We start from the raw sequence: 22347 nt of genomic DNA on the forward strand, positions 1-22347 counted from the left end.
GGCTACTTAAAGTAGTAAACTTTACTATCTACATATAAATAGGTATAGCCGGGGTTCACATAAATATGGTGGGGGTACTATTTAAGCGAACGCGAATTGTTTATTTATGCTCAGCAATATTCTAGCGATACTTATTTTGTTATTTTCGCTTTAATTTCCATATGCCGCCATTCAAGTAACGTAAAATGTACTCTATTTTTTGCAAGGTAGTTGGAGAAATGCGCATACTGAACTTAACGGCACTTCTCCTTTGTTCGTCTCCTCATACTGTGGTGGTTAAATGATAAATGTCTGAAGAAATTTACGACTCAATCCTACAGTTAAATTATCTTGAGAGCAGAGAGCATTAATTCATCGTTAAAGTAGTGCCCCGAAGCAAGTGAGTCGCGGTGTATATACTCGTTTATTTATATTTGAATGCGAGTATAACTCGTTAAATGAGCAGTAATAAAAACTATTTTCATTTTACAATCCATTTAACCTGTAAACTTTGAGATGCACCAATGGCAGCACACGCATTAGGGTGTGCCCACTCAGAAGATGGAAAAAAATGCACTATGGGTAAAGGAAATCATGTAGGTCAAATAATGAGAATATGGATGAGAATATTGGATCATAAGAATTATAATTATAAAATATACCGGAGAACCAGAAAATATAAAGCGTTTCCCAATAACAGGTTTTATTTTGAATAGGATTGCGCAATCGAAGATGATTAAAGATTTTTTGTGGCCGAAATTGGATGGTATTGATCTGAACAACGTTTATTTTCAACAAGACGGCGCTACATGCCCCGAAAGCTTTGACCTTTTACAGTACCGCGTTATCTCTCAAGATGTGATCACAATTGGCCACCGAGATCTTGCGATTTAACACCTTTTGATTTTTTTCTTTGGGGCCACGTGAAAGAGAAGGTCTACGCCAATAGCCCAGGGTCGATTGAATATCTCATAGATGGAAGTCGTGAGGCTATCGAGGACATAGGTCAGCCACTTTGCAATTGGGTTATGGAAAATTTCATGAGAAGGATATTGTCCTGTGGGCTTGGTCGTGGTGGTCATTTGCCTGGTGTTATTCTCCACTATTAACGGCATACCTTCCTCTGTATAATGAAAAAAGCATCCGATCATTTATACTACAAAATATAATTTTTCTTTGAATATCAAAATAACACCTCTTATTTTAAAGACCTTTATTAGTTCACTCATTATAAATCATGTTTTTGACTAATAGTTCTGATATCCTAAAAAAAATTATTGTTCTAATAGTGGGTTTAGGCACGACGAAAGTCATATAATTTTATAATATATTAAAAAAAATATTTCGTGAACGACGTAGAAATCAGAAAGCTCACAAGATGAAGAAGAAGAGGCATGAAATTATGTCCGAAACTACGTTAACATATTGCTTATTATACTTCTCCGATATTTCATAAAGTTTATTTGTACCACCAAAAACGAATTTTTTTTATTTATTTATTATTTATTATGATCTCTCTTGCCAGCAAGTGCTACTGGACTGAGTAGGCAGTTGAATATTAAAATGGTCACTCGATGAACAAAACTAACACTTTATAAGGTTCCCATCGTGCCCGTCCTAACGTATCGGGCAGAAGCGTGGACGAAGACAATATCCGATGAGGCCTCCCTCGCAGTATTTGAGAGAAAGATTCTGCGCAAGATTTTTGGAGCGTTGAACGTTGGCGACGGTGAATATTGCAGGCGATGGAACGATGAGCTGTATGAGCTTTACGACGACATAGACATTGAGCAACGGATAAAGATCCAGCGGCTACGTTGGCCGGGTCATGTCGTCCGTGTGGCTACAAATGCTCCGGCTTTGAAAGTATCCGATGCGGTATAAGCTGCTGGTAGCAGAAGAAGAGGAAGGCTTCCTCTGCGTTGAAAAGATTAGGTGGAGAAGGACTTGGCTTCACTTGGTGTGTCCAACTGGCGCCGGTTGACAAGAGAAAGGAACGACTGGCGCGCTCTGTTAAACTCGGTCAAAATCGTATAAGATGACCCGGTGGTCTAGAAATTTCAAAATATCGATTTTTTTTCGATATTTCGAAAGTATAATATCTTAAGAATATCCTGATACATTTTCATGCGGAAATTCTCAATATTATAGCTGCTACAACCCATTAACTAGATAGAGAGCGGTCTGCGCGCTCCTGTACCTCAAACTTTAAACTCATTTATTTCGAAACGACTTTTTTTCATTTTTTGTATTTGTATGGGCTCGCAGTTGTATGCTGATGATTTTTATGAGAAGTTTTTCCATTACAGAAAGCACCATCAAGCTTGCAATTAGCTACGGTTATTAAAAACACTTTTTTTATAACCATAAGTCGTACGACGAGATATAAAATTAGCCTATCACTACTGAAAATTAGTACTTACAGTACAAAATTCGTGTGGAACTCAGCCAAAATATGAGCTAAATCTTATTTTTATCACACAGCTGACACTTTGCTATGTTGAAATAATTTTAAGTGCAGAACGCAAACCTGGAACCATCTAACTCATTAGAATGAAAGGAACTCAAACCCATAGATATTTCTTATTATCCAAAATTCCTATTTAAAATAAAAGAAGGGTTTACATTGATTGGCTACTCTTGATGCTGCTTCAAATTCTAGCTGCCTACACGTGCTATTCGGGATTTTTCGAAAACGAAACCTGATGTAATGTTTTTTTATCCCATATTCGAATTTAATGCGTGAAATTCATTTGGTGTCATTCGTAACTTAAGGGCGAGCTTATGAAGCGTAAACATGCGAGAGAATCGCCATTGTTGAAAAAGTCGAATGAACAATGGACTCGTCGCCCGACTGTACCACCGAGGTGTTTTCCGATTGTTTCAAGTCTTCGGTTTTTTTTATATTATTTTATTTATAATAAATGTTGATACAACTGTCCTCTATAGTGTCGCACAGTTTGAGTGTGATCTTCCAATTAGTTTGTTTTTGGCTCTATTCTATGTGACTTTCACTATCGAATCAATATCGAACAAAGAATTTGTCTTCAATTTTGTATTTTGAACGGAATTTCGTGTGCCGAATCATTGAAAATGTTGCAGAAAGCCTAATGCGAGTGTGCTTAATCAAAATCACGGGTCTACAAGTGGCTAGGGCTAGAAGGATTTTGCAAAGGGCCGAGAAGTCGTAGAAGATTGCCCCGATCTGGTCACCCATCAACGTCTTCAACGGATGAAAACAACGACAAGGTCAAGGAAGTGGTGCTGGAAAACCACAGTTTGAGAGAGGTAGCTCGTCACGAATCAATTCGCAACATTTTACACCAGCAATTGGGCATGAGACGCGTAGCTGGTCCAAGAGAGCTGAATTTCTTTAAAAAAAATTCGTCGGAAGAAGGTGGCTGAAGACATTGTTGAGCAAGTGAATTCGGACCCAACGTTTATCCAATGCATCATAACAGGTGGTGAGACGTGGGTATATGTATGAGTTCGACATGCAAACCAGTCAACATGCGGCTGAATGGCGCTATCCACATGAGCCGAAACCCATAAAATCACGCCAAAGATGGTCAAAAGTGAAAGTCGTGCTACTCGTTTTCTTTGAGTATCACTGGTCTTGTGCACTCGGAATTCATTCCAAATGGTTCTATGGCAAATAAAGAATACGGAATATTATTTGGAAGTTATGCGCTGTTTGAGAGAGAAGGAAGGAAGTGCATAGGAAACGGCCCAATTTATGAAAAGAAAACTCATGGCCATGCACCATGATAACGCACCGTCTCACAAGACTCATATTATGAACACTTTCTTGACCAAAAAATGAACAATTATCATCAAATAACCACCAGATTTAGCCCCCTGTGACTTTTTCCTTTTCCCAAAACTTAAATTGCCAGGCCGCGGAAGCCGCTTTGAGTCGATAGAGACCATTAAGGAGAATTCGCTGAAAGAGCTGAAGAAGATCTCTTCAAATGAGTGTAAAAAGTGCTTTGATGACTGGACTAATCGTTGAAAATAGAAGCAATCTTCGAATGGTGCTTATTTTGAAGGCGACAAAATAAATTTTGATGATTAAACAATAATTTTCCGTTTTATTGGACAACTCCCCTTACTTTTTGATATAATGTATCACTTTACCTAACCTAACCCTTCTAACGTTAAACGCGACTAGCAATTCGTTGCCAGGGACTGCGAGAGAGAACCATCGAGATGTTTTAACAATAGCCGGTCGGGAGCGAGTCCGAGCTGATTAGTCGATTGTTAGCAAATATGTTACTTTAACTTATGCACGTCAATTTACGGGAGAAAACATGGAGGACTATCGAGATGCTTGAACAATCGAGACAATCGTCTGAAACTTCTCGAACTCGCCCATCGCTGCGAAAAATCCATGCGTGGCTATGATATAGTTGAAGAGTGTTTTATAAATCAACACATATTCATATATTTTTTCTGTTTTCCTAATTTTTGCTAATATGCTTTGTTGTGGTACATAATCTTACCGACCCAGCCTAATTCATATCAAATAATAAGTTGCCTTTACTCGCCGGTATTAAGCAAGAAAATGTTTGCGCAGCTTCTTTTCCACTGTAAGAAAATAGTAATTTTGTTGCAGTTCCTTAATTACCGTTGCATGAAGTTGCAGAATACATTGATGCAGAATACATTTAATACTCGACGTGGCAGGAGAAGGCGGCACAAGTTGCTTGAGTTGAGTGCTTGTCAAACTCCTAAAGGATTGTAATACATTTTTTATATGCACATGATTTTGTAGTCGCTCAACTGTTAATGTAAATAAATGGTCGGATAATGGATATGGTAAATTTAAGCTTCGGTTGCGAAAGTTTGTTCAATTGTAACGAAATGTGCAGAGTTTATTACCCAAAGTATTTGGCATCACTAGCATTACTTTCTTATCTCTCTGCATTCGGACTTCTCGTTTTTCAAAGCTAACCACGAAATGAGTAACTTTTTACGGCATATCATGAAAATGGTGGATATGGAAATGTGTGGCATATACTAATTCCCCCGCCACTATTGCCGAATTCGTACAATTCGAAGGATCCAAGCGGTTACAAAGAAAAAAAAAACCTCGGAAAATATGCAAAAACTCAGCGATGAATCGTTGCTTGTTATACAAGGTGAAGTCCCAAATAAAATAGAAACGACAGGAGCTTTGTTTTGGGAACTTCGAGTTCGTTTATTCAAGATAGTCTCGTCTGGCCTCTATACACTGTTTTGCGCGATTTAAAAGCTTTTCGAAAGGGTGTTTCAGGTCATTCACCGGAATGTCCTTCAGGATGTCGGTACAAGCCTTTTGGATGGCCTCTATGGACGCAAAACGTTTTCCTTTTATGACCAAATGCAATTTTTCGAATAGGTAGAAATCACAGGAAGCCATATGAGGTGAATACGGTGAGTCATTGGGGGTTAAAATATGATTGCTAGTCAAAAATCGGTCACAATAGTGGATCGTTGAGATGGCGCATTATGATGCAATAAGCGCCAGCTTCCTACTTCGCGGTATTCAGGGTGAATTCGACGAATTCGATGAATGCGATGCAACAAACTCTTCAAAACGCCAAGATAGAAAATTGCATTGACGGTTTAGCCCGTTGGCACGAACTCCCTGTGGACAATTCCCTTGGAATCCTAAAAACAAAGGAGTATCGACTTGATTTGTGACTTCTCCAAACGCGAGTTTTTGTGTGGTGGCTCGTCTGGGGCCTTCCATGCGGCACTTTGACGCTTAGTTTCAGGTTCAAGTTGGAAACGCTACGTTTCGTGGCCAGCTGCAATGTTGTAAAGGAAGTTCTCTCGCGTCTTTTCTCGCCTCTTTAATGAGGTCTTTCGTATGTTGAATTCTGAGCAATTTTTGGTCCTCAGTTAACTTGTGCGGAATGAAACTTGCAGCCTTTCGTAAGCCCAAATGATCAGTTAAAATGCGATAAATCGATGTTTTGGAGATATTCAACTGCAACTCAACTCCAACCCATGAATTTCAACGATGATTTCAGTTTATTTTTGATAAGTATACGAACCACTTCGATGGAGTTTTCGGAGATTACTGATTTTGGGCGGCCCGAATGTCCATTGCCATTTATGTCCTCACAACCATCTCTAAAACGTGTAAATCACTCATGAACTTGGGCACGATATAGACAATCATCGCCATAAACTTTTTCCATCAAATCAAATGTTTCGGTAAACGTTTTACCGATTTAAAAAAAAAAAAGGTGATATTAGCTCTTTGCTGGAATTTCGTTTTTGTACCGATGACAAAAAACATACTGACACTTTAGAGGCAATAATTACGCTTCCACTTTCGGTTCAGTACAACCAAGCATTCACTAGAAGTCAGCTAGGGATATAAATTCTTACACACTAACTCATTGTAAGGATTGATAGCGCCAATCATTTTTATGACGCCAATCCTGTTTATTTTGTACTTCACCTTGTATGTTTATTACAAACTTCGAGATCCTTTTGTCCTCTATACTCTGCTTCCATAGATATTTTTAATGTGATGAAAGCTTTCACCTTTGCTCATTCGACTCAGTGGATGGCTGTTGTGCGAATCAATCAAGCTGGGCATGTAATAAATGAGGTTTTAAGAACATATTCACACCGATTTCATTAAAAGCTGCCATTAGCAAAATGTGTTGAAGGGCATTAAAAAGTTTTTACTGATGCATTTGAGTGCAGCAATTAGTGCTATGTGTTTGTATGTGTGCTCGTATATGTAAGAATTGCATTCAACAAAGTGGCAAGTCATGCGAACTATTTTCAAGTACTTTGATGAGCTGTACTATAAATGGGTTTTATATAGGCAGAAGTGAAAAGTAAACTAAGAAACGTTTTTTTAGCTTAATGAAAATCATAGATAAAAGTGAACTTTTCGTACACTAGACACAATTTGATGACCCTCACAGTGGAAAAAATCGTTAAAATGGGGCTTTCCCCATGTTTTTCATACCGCCGCGCCACTTAGCGGCCATTTCATGTGAAAATAAATTCCAGATTCAGGATCATTGTACCTGAAAATCCTCAGAAATACCTTTTAATGGTAGACATTTTTGCATTCAAATCAGATTTAATTGTTTATTCAAAATGAAGAAAATAACGCTCAAAACTGCCAACCAGAGAAAACTGAGAAGTTACCTTTCTTTATATCGGGTCTTTTTCGGTTTAGCGGCATGAGAACTATCGACATCAATAACTATGATTTGGCAGCTGAGAATGGCAAAATGTGTTCACATTTCTGTTCAGTAATGTTGGGCAAGTCATCATGGATCGTTTAAGGCCAGAATATCGCATAAAAATTGTGGTAATTTATTAAAAAAAAAAAAAATCTGTTTGAGCACTTCAAAAACTTCGTCTATTTAACGTGTGGTTTACACGTTGACGGCATCAACGGTTCGGTTGGTTTTGTTTCACTGTCAAACATCTTCAGCTTGGTCTATAATTTAACCATGAATCGTCTTACAAACCATGAATCGTCTTACAAATCATTGAATTTTATTATAAAAATGCGTGTTCTGTTAAGAAAGTTTAAAGTCGAAAAATTGTGTTCAGCGACGAAGCTCATTTTTGGATCAATGGGTACGTAAATAAGCAGAATTGTCGATTTTGGAGTGAAGATCAGCCAGAAAAATTGCAAGAGCTACCAATGTATCCAGAAAACGTCACAGTTTGGTGCGGTTTATGGGCTGGAGGTATCATTGGACGTTACTTCTTCAAAGATGCTGCGAATCGTAACGTAACTGTGAATGGTGAGCGCTACCGTGAAATGATATCCAACTTTGTTTAGCCCAAAATGCAAGAGCTTCACTTGCATGACATGTGGTTTCAGCCAGACAGTGCCACATGCCATACAGCACGCGTAACAATGGACTTGTTGAGATGCGAGTTCGGTGAACATTTTATTTCACGTTCGGGACCTGTCAATTGGCCACCCAGATCGTGCGATATAACGCCTTTAGATTATTTTTTGTGGAGCCATGTTAAAGCTCATGTCTATTCAGACAAGCCTGCTTCAATTAACGCATTGGAAGACAACATTAAAGCATTTGTATGTAAGATACCGGCCGAAACATTGGAAAGAGTATGCCAAAATTGGACTAAGCGGATGGACCATTTGAAGCGCAGTCGCGGTCAACATTTGCCTGAAATAATCTTCAAACATTAAATTATATGGACTGTAGTATCGATTTAAATAAAAATTTCATGCATTTTTCTGAATTTTACGTGTGCTTTTTTGAAAAACTTTCCTATAGCTCTTAAAAAATTACCCTTTAGCACGACCAAGCACTAGTCAGGAAACGGAAATAAGTGCCAAGAAGTAGGCACAAAAAAAAAAAAAATACGCCAAAAAAATTGGGACCAAAAAACGCCCCAAATAGTAGGCACTGAGGAAATATAACGCAAAAAAGTAGGCACCAGAAATATATTTCCTACAAGTTTGCACCAACAAACAAGCGCCAAAAAGTAGCCGGTGTTATTTCTCACTAGAAATTGGCAACCCCACAGGAAAAATAGCCTAAATGTATCTAAGATATATATAATGTATAGCTCTCTCTCTCTCTCGTTTTCCTCTACGTTATATCTTTTTCCTCTCTCGCGGAACGAAAACGCGCAAAACGTTGCATGGCCTAGAAATTTTACTCTTCATTCTCGCGCGCCCAACGACGTCTAAGAAGTTTCACTTCAAAAAGTAATCCAACAATATTTTTGTTTTGTGTTGTCACTTTAAGTTCTCAAGCTCTTAAAAAAACACCCGATGCAATATATAACTCTGGTTTGTTGGTTTTTGTGGTCATTCTTCCAGAATTCAACTAGCGCTTCCGCACCATTTTGTTGCCACATCCTAGTTACCAACTTGTTTACCAGTTATTTACGGCATGACTATATCCAGTCTGTGCGGTTTAAGAACCTTATTAGGTTGTTGACGTCTAAGCCAGACAGTTGTTTGAGATTCTCGAACAGCGGTCGGCCCAGGGTTAACATTCTGTCCCCCCATAGGGCAAGGCATTCACTGAGGAAATGAAAGATTGTGATTATGAGTTGTAAGGGATGCCCATTTTGGCTGCTTGTTCTCCGACAGACCAAAAGCCAGTTATGACTGCCGTTAGTCTCCAGGCATCCCGTCTTTTCATGTCTAACAATATTGACGATTGTTTGAGGTTGTGGGTGGGCCATAACGTTCTGCTGATTTTGGATTTCGTCTGGTCTCTCCATCTACAATCTGCGATTCGAAGGTATTTTAGGGAAATTGTACTCTTGACTGCACCTAATGGTGTGAATACCAATTCTGCAAGAGCGTTATTCATGGCAGATCCCCTTCTTGCCAGTTCATCAGCTTTTTCATTACCTTCAATGCTCCGATGTCCCGGCACCCAGATTAAGGTAACTTTATGGTTTACACTCAAGGTGGTAAGGCTATTCCTACTTTGTTCCACCACCATAGAGTTTGTAGTTGCTGAATCCAGTGACTGGATTGCAGCTTGGCTATCCGAAAGAATAGCGATATTAAATATAACACTATTTTCCTTAAATATTTTTTACACCGGAGTGCCCCTTTGCGGCGATTTTTAGTAAAAATAAGTAGCTGATTCAAATTCGTCGTACCCGAAAACTAACACAAACACTTTTTAGAGGTAGAAATTCTTGCATTCAAAACAAATTTAATTGCGACTAGAAAACTTAAACACGAAAAGAAAAAAGAACGCTTAAAATCGCCAACCTGAGAAAACTGAGTAATTACTTTTCTTGTCAAAAGAAGGTGTTATCGCTCTGCAAAAGTAATTATATATAATATTTTCACTAACTTCCATATACATTTTTTTCTTTCATTTGAGAAAGTATAAATCCCTTGTTGATGTCCTGCAGCCATCCAACAAGCGTTCGAAAGAACCCAGAAAGCGTTGATCACGAGTTGAAGTTTGCCCCAAGATATTCGCTTGAAAATTAAATAAAATGCAGACCCTCACACTAAAATTTACATGCTTACTAAATTATTTGTCAAAACAGGAAATGAGTTGTGTGTACAGCTAAGGAAGTGACTGACGGGTAATGCATTCGCAGGAAAAATATGCGCCTCTGTATGGGTGAATAAATTGAAACACTTGCCGCTGCTCATGCATAATTTTGTGCTTGTGTTAAATTCCTGCACGCGAGCGTGTGAAAAACAATTTAATCAACACATCTCGCCATATCCATGCATGCATGCGTGTGTGTGCGTGCGCGTGTGTATGTATGTGTGTGTGTAACCACCATAAAGGTGTCAGGGGACCCACGCACACATATACGAGTACACCTCACTAAAGTGATTACGGTTTTGCAGCAATTTATTTACACGCACGCAAGTCCTAAAGGCAACGAAAAACGCTTATTATGTGATAAAAGTAGGGACGCATGGCAAGAACCCGAGCCACGCACTCAAAGACTCGTTGTCTCTCAGCGTTGGAAAAGAAAGCACGCGAACGTGTTGCACGCAATGATTGCTGGTACCGTTTTATGTCGCAACCCAAATTATGCCACATTGCAGGTATTCTCGCTGTTGTTAGTCCTTCAAATCGAAACTAAATACGGTGCGGATACTGTAATGCCATTAATTCGATTTTCATACAAAGAAAAAGTACAAAAAAAAAAAAAAAAAATACAACAAAAAGAAAAACGCTGAAAGGCAGTGTTACAAAACACAAAATTCCGATGATGATGATGATGAGCAGCACACGCAACACTCGCTACACTCGTCTGGCTAACAGGATTGTGGCACTTAAAATTCAAGCACGCTTTTTCCGCTTATTGGCGGCCTACAGCTGCGAAGGCTTTCCATTCTTGTTTTCCCAAAACATGATGCCCCTAGCATTCTGATTTCATAAAAATCACATAAAATTCGTTTATTGTGATTTTCACTTTTGTGCATTTTCAATTGAATTTTGTTTTTTTGTTTTGGGGGGTAACAGCTGGTATGTGCTTTTAATTAAAATTTAAATCAATTCAAGGTTTGCTTGGCTGTGCACAGCACAGGTTTCGAGTAAAACTTTAAAGTTATGCCTACACATCTTGCGTTTGCTCTCGCACTAAAACACGTAAACGAGCACAGGCTGGAATTGTGCTGCAAAATCACCCAAAAGAGAACCGCGAAAACTTAAACAGCGAAGCCTACGGAATCATGATTTTTTTTGCTTGGGGATGGTATGAACTAATTATGATTTAAATGCTCCGATTTCAATAACTTTGGGAGGATTTAATTCGTTTTCAAAATAAAATAAATTATTTTATGGGAGTACTTCCTAAATAACACAAAATAGTTTTCAGAACTGCAACTCAAAGCACTAATTTACTTTTCAGTTTAGTAGGAAAATATTTCCGGCTTATGTTTGCAATTAGGCGGGCAATGATAGATTCGGATAATTTTTGCTTTGCTAATTAGATAAACCAAAAGTTCCTATATACCCTTTCTACCAAACTGGTAATTTTGACCGGTGCGATATTTAGTGGGCAAAATATGGAAATTTAAAGAAAGGTTTAAATAAAATAAAATATATTGGGTAGTCGAAAAAGTCGTTTCGTATTTCTAATTAAACTTCAAATCATTTTTTTTTTAATTTATAATGAACTTTATTAAACCAAATGTGTACCATTTTGGTCGACCACCTTTTGCCATTTTTCTTCTAAAGATATTATTCCATCAGTGTAAAACTTTTATGGTTTCTCGGCGAAAAACTGCGACAAGTAATTTTCACAGGCTTCTCTTGAAGCCAGCTTTACTCCATTAAGGGAGTCCTGCATTGACCGAAACAAATGGTAGTCCGATGGCCCTTCCCAGCCAAGCTCTCCCACTTTTTGCCGAGTCATCAAAGATGTGTGTGGTCTAGCGTTGTCCTGATGGAAGACGACGCTTTTTCTACTGATCAGTTCTGGCCGTTTTTTTTTTCGATTGCTTGCTTCAATCTCATCAGTTGTTGACAGTAAAGTGTAGAATCAATCGTTCGAGCAGGCTGGAGCAGCTCATAGTGGATGATTCCTTTCCAATCCCACCAAACACACAGCATAACCTTTCGAGGCGTCAATCCTGGCTTTGCGACCATTTGTTGAGCTTCACCACCCTTGCACCATGATCTTTTTCGCACATTATTGTCGTATTTGATCCACTTTTCGTCTCCTGTTACCATTCGCTTCAGAAATGGTTCGATTTCATTGGTTCGAACCATTATTGTGCTACACGAACTGATACAGCATCGTCTCCGTAAACTTCACAAATTTCATTGGTGGCTTCCGTGGCATTCTTCCCTTTTTTACACAAAAATTTCAAAATATAGCGAATTTCTTCATTATTTTCACTCATTTTTGAACAGCTATAACTTTTTTTTCAACTTCTCCGAGTTTAATTTTTTTGGTTAAAGGAAGCTTAAAATGTCACCTGTCTAACACCATATGATATGACACAATGTGATTGGTAGCACTGGAGATGGATGACACCAACGGCATCTATTGCAAAATACGAAAAGACTTTTTCGAGTACCCAATATTTCATTCAGTTTACATAGAAAGTAGACATATTCTTTGTTTTTTTTTAGGTTTAGAGTCTGGGGAAATGAAGTAAGCACTGACCACTGTCAGTTATACCACCAGTTGTCAGAGCAGTGCACACTGTTCTCGATGCCGGTGGACAATCGGGTGCCTGTCGTTAGCTTCGGTACGTGGTTAAGTCCAGAGAACCTATTAACGGCATATCAGCACACTTTCTACACCAACGCATCCAAAACCAGTGATGGAAGCGGATCTGGATGGTACTTAGACGAAGACACTAAGTACTCCTATGCCACAGGACAGATGGCTTCCTTACGGAAGCCTATGCCATCTTGAATGTGGCGTGCTGGCTAATTGAGAAAAAGTGGCGGGGTAACAGTATTGGAATTTGTAGTGACAGTCAAGCTGCACTGAAAGCCCTTGCCAATCCACGCTGCTCTTCGAAGTTAGTCGGTGAATGTAAGACAAAACTGAACAGTGTTGCAAAACACAACAAAGTTAATCTTATTTGGGTGCCTGGATATTGTGGCATTACAGGGAACGAGTTAGCTGATAAATTGGCAAATGAAGGCTCTGCAAGTATGCCACTAGGCCCTGAACTCTTTCTAGGTGTCAATTCTGCATCGATTCAACTATGGATTGACGACTTCATGAGGTCTACCCACAGCGGTCGTAGGTCTGAGTTGTACTCGTGCAGAGTTGCCAAGTGCTTTGTGAAATAACCAAACTGGAAAACACCGACCTTTCGCCTAAAACTCAGCAGGAAGGGCCTCAGAGTACTGGTGGGTGTAATCACAGGGCACAACGTCTGTGGTCAGCATATGGCTACCATGAGGGTCGTAGACAGCCCGATATGCCTATCCTGTCTTGAGAGTGACGACACTGCAGAGCATTTTCTTTGTAGCTGTCCTGCATTTATCAGAATCAGACTTGGGATATTGGGTTGAGATATACTGAGTATGGATAAAGTTCATACTCTTCCTCTTCCGGATCTCTTAAAGTTCATCAATGAATCCAAGAGATCTGCGGAAGAGTGACCTCAAACTAATTTGTCCGTTTTTACCATCCACCTTTTATCTTTCCTTTCTACTGATATCTATTCGGGTGTCTACTGACCGAGTGCTTGGATTTGTCCCGCCCCCCACAAATCCAATTTATTTTTTTTTCACAACCAACACACGGGTATTTTATATTCATAGTTTCATTACAAAAACCTTGCAAAATAGGTTTTTCTTGCATTCGAACTTTCAGAGCTGTTCAAGATGTTATTCAAGTTTTCCTGTTCAGATGGTTCTTGTTACTTTGCGGAAAGTTCTTCTCTTAATTGAAACAATTCGCTATATATTTTCGTTGGTTGTTTCGTTGTACAAAATCTATGTATACATTTATTGCTGCTAAATTGAAAATTTTAAAAAATACTTCAAGCGTTCATCTTGAAGATCCTGGCTTCACACTTTACTTTCTGACCATTTGATCTGCCATATCTATCTCACATTTAGTATTAATTTCAAATGATGCGATCAAAAAGTCGCGATAGCGTTCGCCATTCACTGTTCCATCGGCGTTAGCCTTTTTGAAGAAGTATGGGCCGATGATTTCTCCAGTCCATAGGCTGCACCAAACGTTTGTCTTAATGGATGTAATGGCTGTTCTGGAATGGCTTCGGATTGCTCTTCAGTCCAAATATGGCAATTAAGCCTAAAATGGGCCCATCGCTGGACACCATAAGTGGGCCTCAGCGCGCCATGAACGCTTTTCGCGATATTCGTCATACAATTCTATGATTTCCAAACGTTGTTTAGGCGTAGGTGTTTTCATGATAAAAAAAATTATGTATTTAGTTTGACAGTGGTCATGCGTGATCCTTTAAAAAACCCTATTGGAGAAAGTACCTCCAATCTGATCACACTTTACATACTATGTACTGTAAAGACAGCTTATTCCAGCTTATGTCGTTCGAGAGAGGTAAATAGTAACTTAATCGTGTATGGATCAGCAAAGCCTGATATATGTAAAGGCAAGTGAAGAATATGTCCTAGAAATTATACAGGGTGGACCAAATAAGACTACTTTTTTTATTTTTTGACATATTAATTTTTCTCTTTTTGTAGGTTATAATTGAATTGTTGGAAATTTACTGTGGAAGCCTACAGTACAACCCAACGCGCTAAAAATTATCGAGTTTTTCTATTCTTGCACAATTAGCCACACAAATTGATTTTTTAAATAATGTTTTGATGTCGGATGAAGCGCATTTCCATTTAAATGGTTATGTCAACAAACAAAACTGTAGATTGTGGGGCTCTGAAAATCCAAGGGCAACACACTAACATAAGTTGCACCCATCTAAATGGCCACTAGAGTTATCGGTCCATATTTCTTCGAAAATGAGGATGAACCGCCGGAATCGATTTCAGGAACTTCTTACAGAACATTGATTGAAAACTTTTTGCGGCCAATGGCAAACGACGGACCTGCTGCGTCAAATTTTTGGCGAACGTCTGATTTCCAAAAATGCAAATTTCCCTCGTTAGCCAGATTTGACTGCGCCCGACTTCTTTTTATGGGGATATTTAAAAGACAAAGTGTATCTTAATAAACCAGAGACTATTAGACAGCTGAAGCAGAATATTTGAGACGAAATACTGAGCCTTCAACCAGAAACATTATGCGGAGTAAGGGAAAACGCGTTAAAAAGAGCCAATCTTTGTTAGACATTTGTCTGATGTAATATTTCTTACATAATTTCCACTAAATATATTCAATGTATAAAAACAATTAACTAAAGTAAATGATTATTGCAAAAGTTATTTGTTTATAACATTAGTAGGTCTTATTTGGCCCACCCTGTATAATCTAAATTACCCAGAAATAGGAATTTTGAATCACCAATTTTACCCAAATCCGAAACTTCATTTATAACGGCGGGACACGATCCCTTAGTTAAATATGAGCTGGAAAACGATATCTGAAAACATTTCCTGAAATTTAGGTAAAGGCGACTTTTACCACATCATTCCGCGACGTTATTTAGATCTGACTGGAGCTTATTCGAGTCGGAAAGATTTCGCGGTATATAACACTAACTACTACGATACTCTAAAACTGTAAACAGATTTACAGAGGTCATGCGTTAATTTTTATTTTATTGCAAAGAACTCATCCTGTGCTTTTCCCTGTGCCATTTTGAAGCAAGTAATATTAAGCGGCCGCCATAGCCAAATGGGTTGGTGTGTGACTACCATTCGGAATTCACAGAGAGAACGTCGGTTCGAATCTCGGTGAAAACACCAAAATTAAGAAAAACATTTTTCTAATAGCGGTCGCTCCTCGGCAGGCAATGGCAAACCTCCGAGTGTAATTCTGCCATGAAAAAGCTCCTCGTAAAAAATATCTTCCGTTCGGAGTTAGCTCGAAATTGTAGGTCCCTCCATTTGTGGAACAACATCAAGACGCACACCACAAATAGGAGGAGGAGCCCGGCCAAACACCCAAAAGAGGGTGTACACTAGAGCGTCTCGCCCTACAGGCAAAAAAAAAAAGTCGCCCGTACCTCCCCTCATATGAAGTGTTTTTGAAAAACAATTAAAAAAAAAATTTTTTTTTCTGGCAACCCTAGATGTCGCCCAATTGCATTTTTCTTCATAACTTCGGCATTTCTTGTCGGATTTTAAAGTGTGATACACCAATTTTTTTGCCTCAAGGAGTGGGGTTTTCCTAAAAAAGCTCATTGATCACAGGCGCTCCGTTGTGGTACCTACCCACCATATCTCAGTTGCTACAACCCTAATAACAGCAAATTAAAGACCGTAAAAAATCCTAAATCTTTTGCGAAAAAGTACCTCAATTAATTCAGTAGAACTCGAAATAAAACCAATTTTGTTTTTAGTTGAAAGCCATACGTCCGGTCATAAAAAATAACTCATATTTTCTGCACCGAGAAAATATTTTGATATCGATGATATCCGATACAGATCCATTCGTACGTTCAGATGGATACACGAAGATCTTAGCAGCCCGCAGAGAAGCCAATGGATGTGTTCGTCAAATGTTTGGTCCGAAAGAGGATAATTTTATAAATTTCGAGAGTGACAAATATTTTAATGTAATAGATTGGGATAGATTTGAACCGGCTGAACCACCATGCTTGCAGTTCTTCGCGAAAGATCACCTCGAAGCATTACAATATTCCAATGAAATAATTGAATTACTAATTAGGTATGCACAACGAAAACTATTAATTTTTCTTTGCTTCTCTTTTATCGGCATTTTCACTGATTTTTTCACAGCATATCCTTGCCATTCCCAAAATACCGAGCGATTTGTTCATACAGTTCATGAATCTGCAATGGCGGTCACCGATGAACAACGCATGGGCCACATTTTATCTAAGCTCGGGAGCCGGCAGAAATACAGCAAGCTTGAATCCCGACAAAATTTTGTGGATTAAAATTTCCGTTACAAGACAAACAATTCACTAACTGTTTCGCGAGCGAGGAAAATAAGTAAAATTTACTTTTTCTTGTATGGCTTCAGACTAAAAATAAATTGTTTATATTTCTGGTTCTACTTATTGAATCGAAATACTTTTTTCGCAAAAGATTTATGATTTTTTACGGTCTACAATTAACTGACATTAGGTTGTTACATTAGGGTGGTAGAAACTAAGATATGGTGGGTAAGTACCACAACGAAACGCATGAGCTCAATGAACTTTCTTGAGAAAAACCTCCTCTTTGAGACAAAAAAATTGATGTCTCACACTTTAAAATCCGACAATAAATGCCGAAGATATAAAGAAAAATGTAATTGGGCGACATCTAGCGTTGCCAGAAAAAAAAACAATTTTTTTTTAAATGTTTTTCAAAAACACTTCATATGAGGGGAGGTACGGGCGACTTTTCTTGGTGATACGCTCTATTGTACACGCCAATTATAAATAAAAATAAAAAATATTAAATGCGATTATTCTGCCGCTTTTCCAACAATCAGTATTCACATAAATTCCGTTATTTATTACATGAGATGGAATATATTTAGACCAACTATGTATCAAGAGCCCACAGGGTAAGTGCACACCAGCTTTCATTAATGCGTTAGGCTGTGGCAAAGCTGCGATGCGAACCAATTTTTCAGATAAGCTATTTTGAATGCCCTGCTTAGGCGCTGAACTATACGCACATGTGTGTGCATAAATGGATGTATGCGTGCACATTTATCTAAATGGAATATCAGTAGTTATGTATGCATATAAAATATTCGCTTAATACAAATTATTATTTTTAACTCTTAATTTTTTATGATTCTCTTTATTGTTCAGCAATTTCCGTAGCTGTTTCTTCGTGGACTCTGGTAGCGATATCCTGCGAACGCTACTATGCTATTTGCCATCCGCTGAGATCTCGCACATGGCAAACACTAAATCACGCCTATCGCATTATCGGCTTCATTTGGTTTGGCAGCATTTTGTGTATGACGCCTATAGCGATATTTAGCCAATTGATGCCAACCAGCCGGCAGGGTATGTATGCAAACAATAATACTTACTCGTAAATATACCTATATACACATACACATATGCAAATACGAGGGTCGTTTGAAAAGTCGCTGCAAAAATAAAAACTTTGGGGTAAACCTTTTGTATTTTTCGCTATAGCCTTCTCTTAGGTTTATAAAGGATGATTAAGTTTCAAGGGCCGGTGTTGATTTCGAATAAAATACAATTTTTTTAGGAACCTATTATTATTTCTCATAATTATGATAATATTGGTATAGCTCAATTACGTATAGAATAAAATATCGGCCAAATAGGCGCCTGGGCCTTGGCGGCACACCTCCATCCGATGGTCCGAATTTTCGATGACGCTGAGGCATAATTGAGGTTCTATGCCGTTAATGTGCCCAATTATCTCATCCTTTAGCTCTTGAATTGTTGCTGGCTTATCGACGTACACCTTTTCTTTCAAATAACCCCAAAGAAAGAAGTCCAACGGTGTCAAATCACATGATCTTGGCGGCCAATTGACATCGCCGCGACGTGAGATTATTCGGCCATCAAATTTTTCGCACAAAAGAGCCATTGTTTCGTTAGCTGTGTGACAAGTGGCACCGTCCTGTTCAAACCACATATCGTCCACATCCATATCTTCCAATTCGGGTCATAAAAAGTTCGTTATCATCTCTCGATAGCGAACACCATTCACAGTAACTGCCTGACCGTCCTCATTTTGGAAAAAATACGGCCCAATGATGCCGCCGGCCCATAAACCGCACCAAACAGTCACTCTTTGTCATTCGCCAAAATGCGGCAATTCTGCTTATTGACGGATCCACTGAGGTGAAAATGTGCCTAATCACTGAAGATGATTTTCTTCACGAAGTGCGCGATATGCATTTTGATTTGAATGCCCGTTTTCATAATAAGCCTGAATAACTGTAACGCTTTGCTCGATTGTGTATCTTTCCATGGATCAAATTGAGCTGGTCTGAAATTGAAAAGTGTCAAATGAAATGCAGAAAAAAACTTGACGTTAGGTGTGGTTCACATTCAACATCGGCCCTTGAATTTAACCATCCTTCGCAATTCGTCCAACGCTGTTCTAGTTTTGTTGATCACTTGCGAGTAATAGAATTTGTTCAAGTCTAAGAAAAGCAACTCATGTTTGCAATCACCCTCTGGTTTGAATAAAATATTTTCCCGCCAGTCATTTCTTCAAATTGGAGAACCAATAGTAGTCCAAGGGAGCCAAGTCTGGGGGGCTGTGAAATGAGTAGGAACCCTGTCTCCATTAATTTTGCGACCACAACTGCTCAGGCTTTAGCTGGTGCGTTGTCGTGATGGAAAGCGGAAATCACCAGACTTCCTAAAGTCTAGCGGATGCCAGGAACGCAACGAAATATACCGATTTGGTCTAAACTTGGGGTGTGTTCTTGCAAGAGGTGCTACTAACTAAATGTAACCTTGATACGTGCCCATAGTGGTAGCTCTCTGACTTTGGACAGACTTTTCAAACGACCCCCGTAAATGTTTGAATCTGCGTTTTTAGTCTTTAATTCTAGTGTAAATATAAAATAGAGTACGAACAACACTTCTATGACTACAGTGAAACCTCGATGTACCGAATTTGAAGAAGATGAGAAAATACTTCGTTGTATGGGAAAATAGATATCGGAGTGCAACAGATACTTTACATCGCAGTGCGCCTGTGTTTCTGGGAGACCTAATATTTTCTCTCATATTGACTTGCCTTCATGACCTCGGTAAAAAGAATTGTGATGAATAGTTGAATTGATAGAATTGGTTAAAAAGCCAAAAGACCTAATGATAAACCCAGTTGTGTTAACCACTTCATACTACTGATGAAATTCATCAGTCCGTTAATATCTAGGCCTGCTATCTCCACAAGCGAAAGCCAAGATGCATAAATCTTAGCTCCGCTGGAGCAGGGGAGCTGAACAGAAGATGCTGATGATGGTTCCATCTTTTCCTCCAGATGGCTGCTAAAAAAAGGACTCGAAGTAATGTAGAGTCGGATGCAAACATACCTAGCGGAGAAGGTCTGGTAAGGGCACGTACAAAATTTCACAGAGCGGACTTATCAATCTTGGAATGTCCTGCGAGCGCCTCCGATCCATTATTGGAAGTTGATACTCGCTGAGTTGACGCAAATCTTTCGAGACCTTTGCAGGTGCATACCAAATGTAGTCAATGATCTCAGTTTGCAGGGGAAGAAACTAGTCTTATAAGGTAAATAACTTTAGCTTTATAGCTATCATCAACTCTGCGCATGAACCAAGTCGGACCATGCATATGAAATACAATATAATATCTCAATCTCAGCGCCACCAATCGGATTCACAGCAAAAACCTACATATCAAGGGGTTATCCTTTATTTTTTGATAAGTTTCATGAAAATCATTAGTAGCTGGAGTGCAGGGCTTCGGAACCCGAGCACGAAACACCAAATGATTGAAAAAGTTTGTTCTCATAAGGGTTGCTCTTCGGAGGACAATGGCAAGCCTTCTTCCTTGAAAAAGCTCCTCATAAAAAACCATCTGCTGTTCAGAGGCGACATAAAACTGTACACCTTTCCATTTGTGGAACAACATCAAAACGCACTCCACAAATAGGAGCAGGAACTCGGCGAAACACAACTAAAGAGTGTAAGAGATATAAAGTATATCAAGAAAAACAGTGGTGGTTTAGAACTTTAAAAATGTATCACGTTTTATAGATTAACTCCAATCCAAAAGGCGTTCTTCCACGATTTATTTTATGAGTATGGAAAAGAAAAATACCGCTGATTTGTGTCTAATTTGCATACTTTTTTGCCTATGCCAAGTAGATTTCTGGATCACGTAATAACTGTCATGGAGGTTAATATCTACTTCGACAGCCGAACGACAATCAAGGCCCTGTGCTCGATGATGGTGCACTCGACACTGGTTGGAGAATGCCTGACTTCACTTTCGATTACAACCGAATTCTTTGATATAAGGCTCATCTGGGTACCTGGTCATAGCGACATTGCAGGAAACTGCGAGGCGGATGAGCTGGCTAGACAGGGGACCTGTGAGGTAGTTACCCTGCAAAACTAGAGAGTGAGATTTCCTGTGGTTAATAAAGTCTCAGCGGTCGAGTGTCGTGGGTGCTATTACAGAACAGTGGCTGCGAGTTATACGAGGTGTGTTCAATAAGTATCGCATGCCAACGCTTTTTCCAATCTTCGAAGCACTTCAAAAAATCATTTGTTCCATCTTGTTCAGTTCCTCCTTCGATGCCGTCATTTTCTCGTCAATCGCAGCGTAGCGTCGTCCTTTCATGGGCCTCTTCAGTTTCGGGAACAAGAAAAAGTCACAGGGGGCCAGATCTGGGGAATACGGTGGCTGTGGCATCATTTGTGTGTTTTTTTTGGCCAACAAGTCGCGCACGAACAACGATGTGTGAGCAGGGGCGTTATCGTGATGCAAGAGCCAATTTTTGTTCTTCCACAAATCCGGGCGTTTCTGGCGCAAATTGCAAATTGCGCATAACTTGCAGGTAGCATTTCTTATTGACCGTTTTACCCTCTGGCAAGAACTTTTCATGCACAATGCCCCTGCAATCGAAGAAAACGAAAAGCAAAACTTTTACATTCGGCCGAACTTGGCGCGCTTTTTTCGGTCTTGGTTCGTGCAGCAGCTTCCATTGAGATGATTGAACTTTGGTTTCCCCGTCATGACCATAAACCCACAATTCCTCACCAGTTATGACTGTCTGGAGCAAATTTGGGTCATCGCGGGCAGAGTCCAACATCTCATATCTCATTAGCAATGTTAACGCGATGCAGCTTTGGGTCGAAATTGAGCAGTTTTGGTACGAATTTCGCGGCGACTCGTCTCATGCCCAAATCATTGAAAAAAATCCAATGGCACGAGCCAATCGATATGTCTAAGTCCTCAGCAACTTCTCTAATGGTGATTCGACGATGAGCCAATACCATTTTCTTCACATCATCACTTTTTTCTTCTGTTGTTGAAGTGCTCGGACGTCCGGCACGCTCTTCGTCGTTCACATATTCTCGGGTTTGGTCCAAAGTAGCTTCTGACACAGTCAACATTCGGTATACATCCGCGCACTTAATTTCGTTTTTCACACAAAATTTGATACAGGTTCTTTGATCCATCTTTTTGAATAGGTAAAAAGTCGAAGACGAGCCGAAACACGTGCAAGCAAAGCAGCTGTCAACAATTAGCTGAACATTCAAAATGGTCGAACTCGTCGGCATGATTGAGAGACATGAGCACCAACATATCGCTGCAAAAAAAATCGAGCTTCGAATAAACGTAAC

General features: G+C 39.3%; 1 protein-coding gene across 1 annotated transcript in view; it reads left to right on the forward strand.

Moving 5' to 3' along the window:
• Positions 1-17187: 17187 nt before the first annotated feature.
• The window catches only part of LOC128857484 (cholecystokinin receptor type A-like), a 65195-nt gene continuing 60035 nt past the window's right edge, over positions 17188-22347 (forward strand). Inside the window, exons 1-2 of the mRNA XM_054093238.1 lie at positions 17188-17194; positions 17837-18037. Of these exons, the coding sequence (XP_053949213.1) occupies positions 17188-17194; positions 17837-18037 (208 nt within the window). The remainder of the gene's footprint in view (positions 17195-17836; positions 18038-22347) is intronic.

Source organism: Anastrepha ludens, chromosome 3 (assembly GCF_028408465.1).
Source record: "Anastrepha ludens isolate Willacy chromosome 3, idAnaLude1.1, whole genome shotgun sequence".
In the NCBI taxonomy this organism is placed as follows: domain Eukaryota; kingdom Metazoa; phylum Arthropoda; class Insecta; order Diptera; family Tephritidae; genus Anastrepha; species Anastrepha ludens.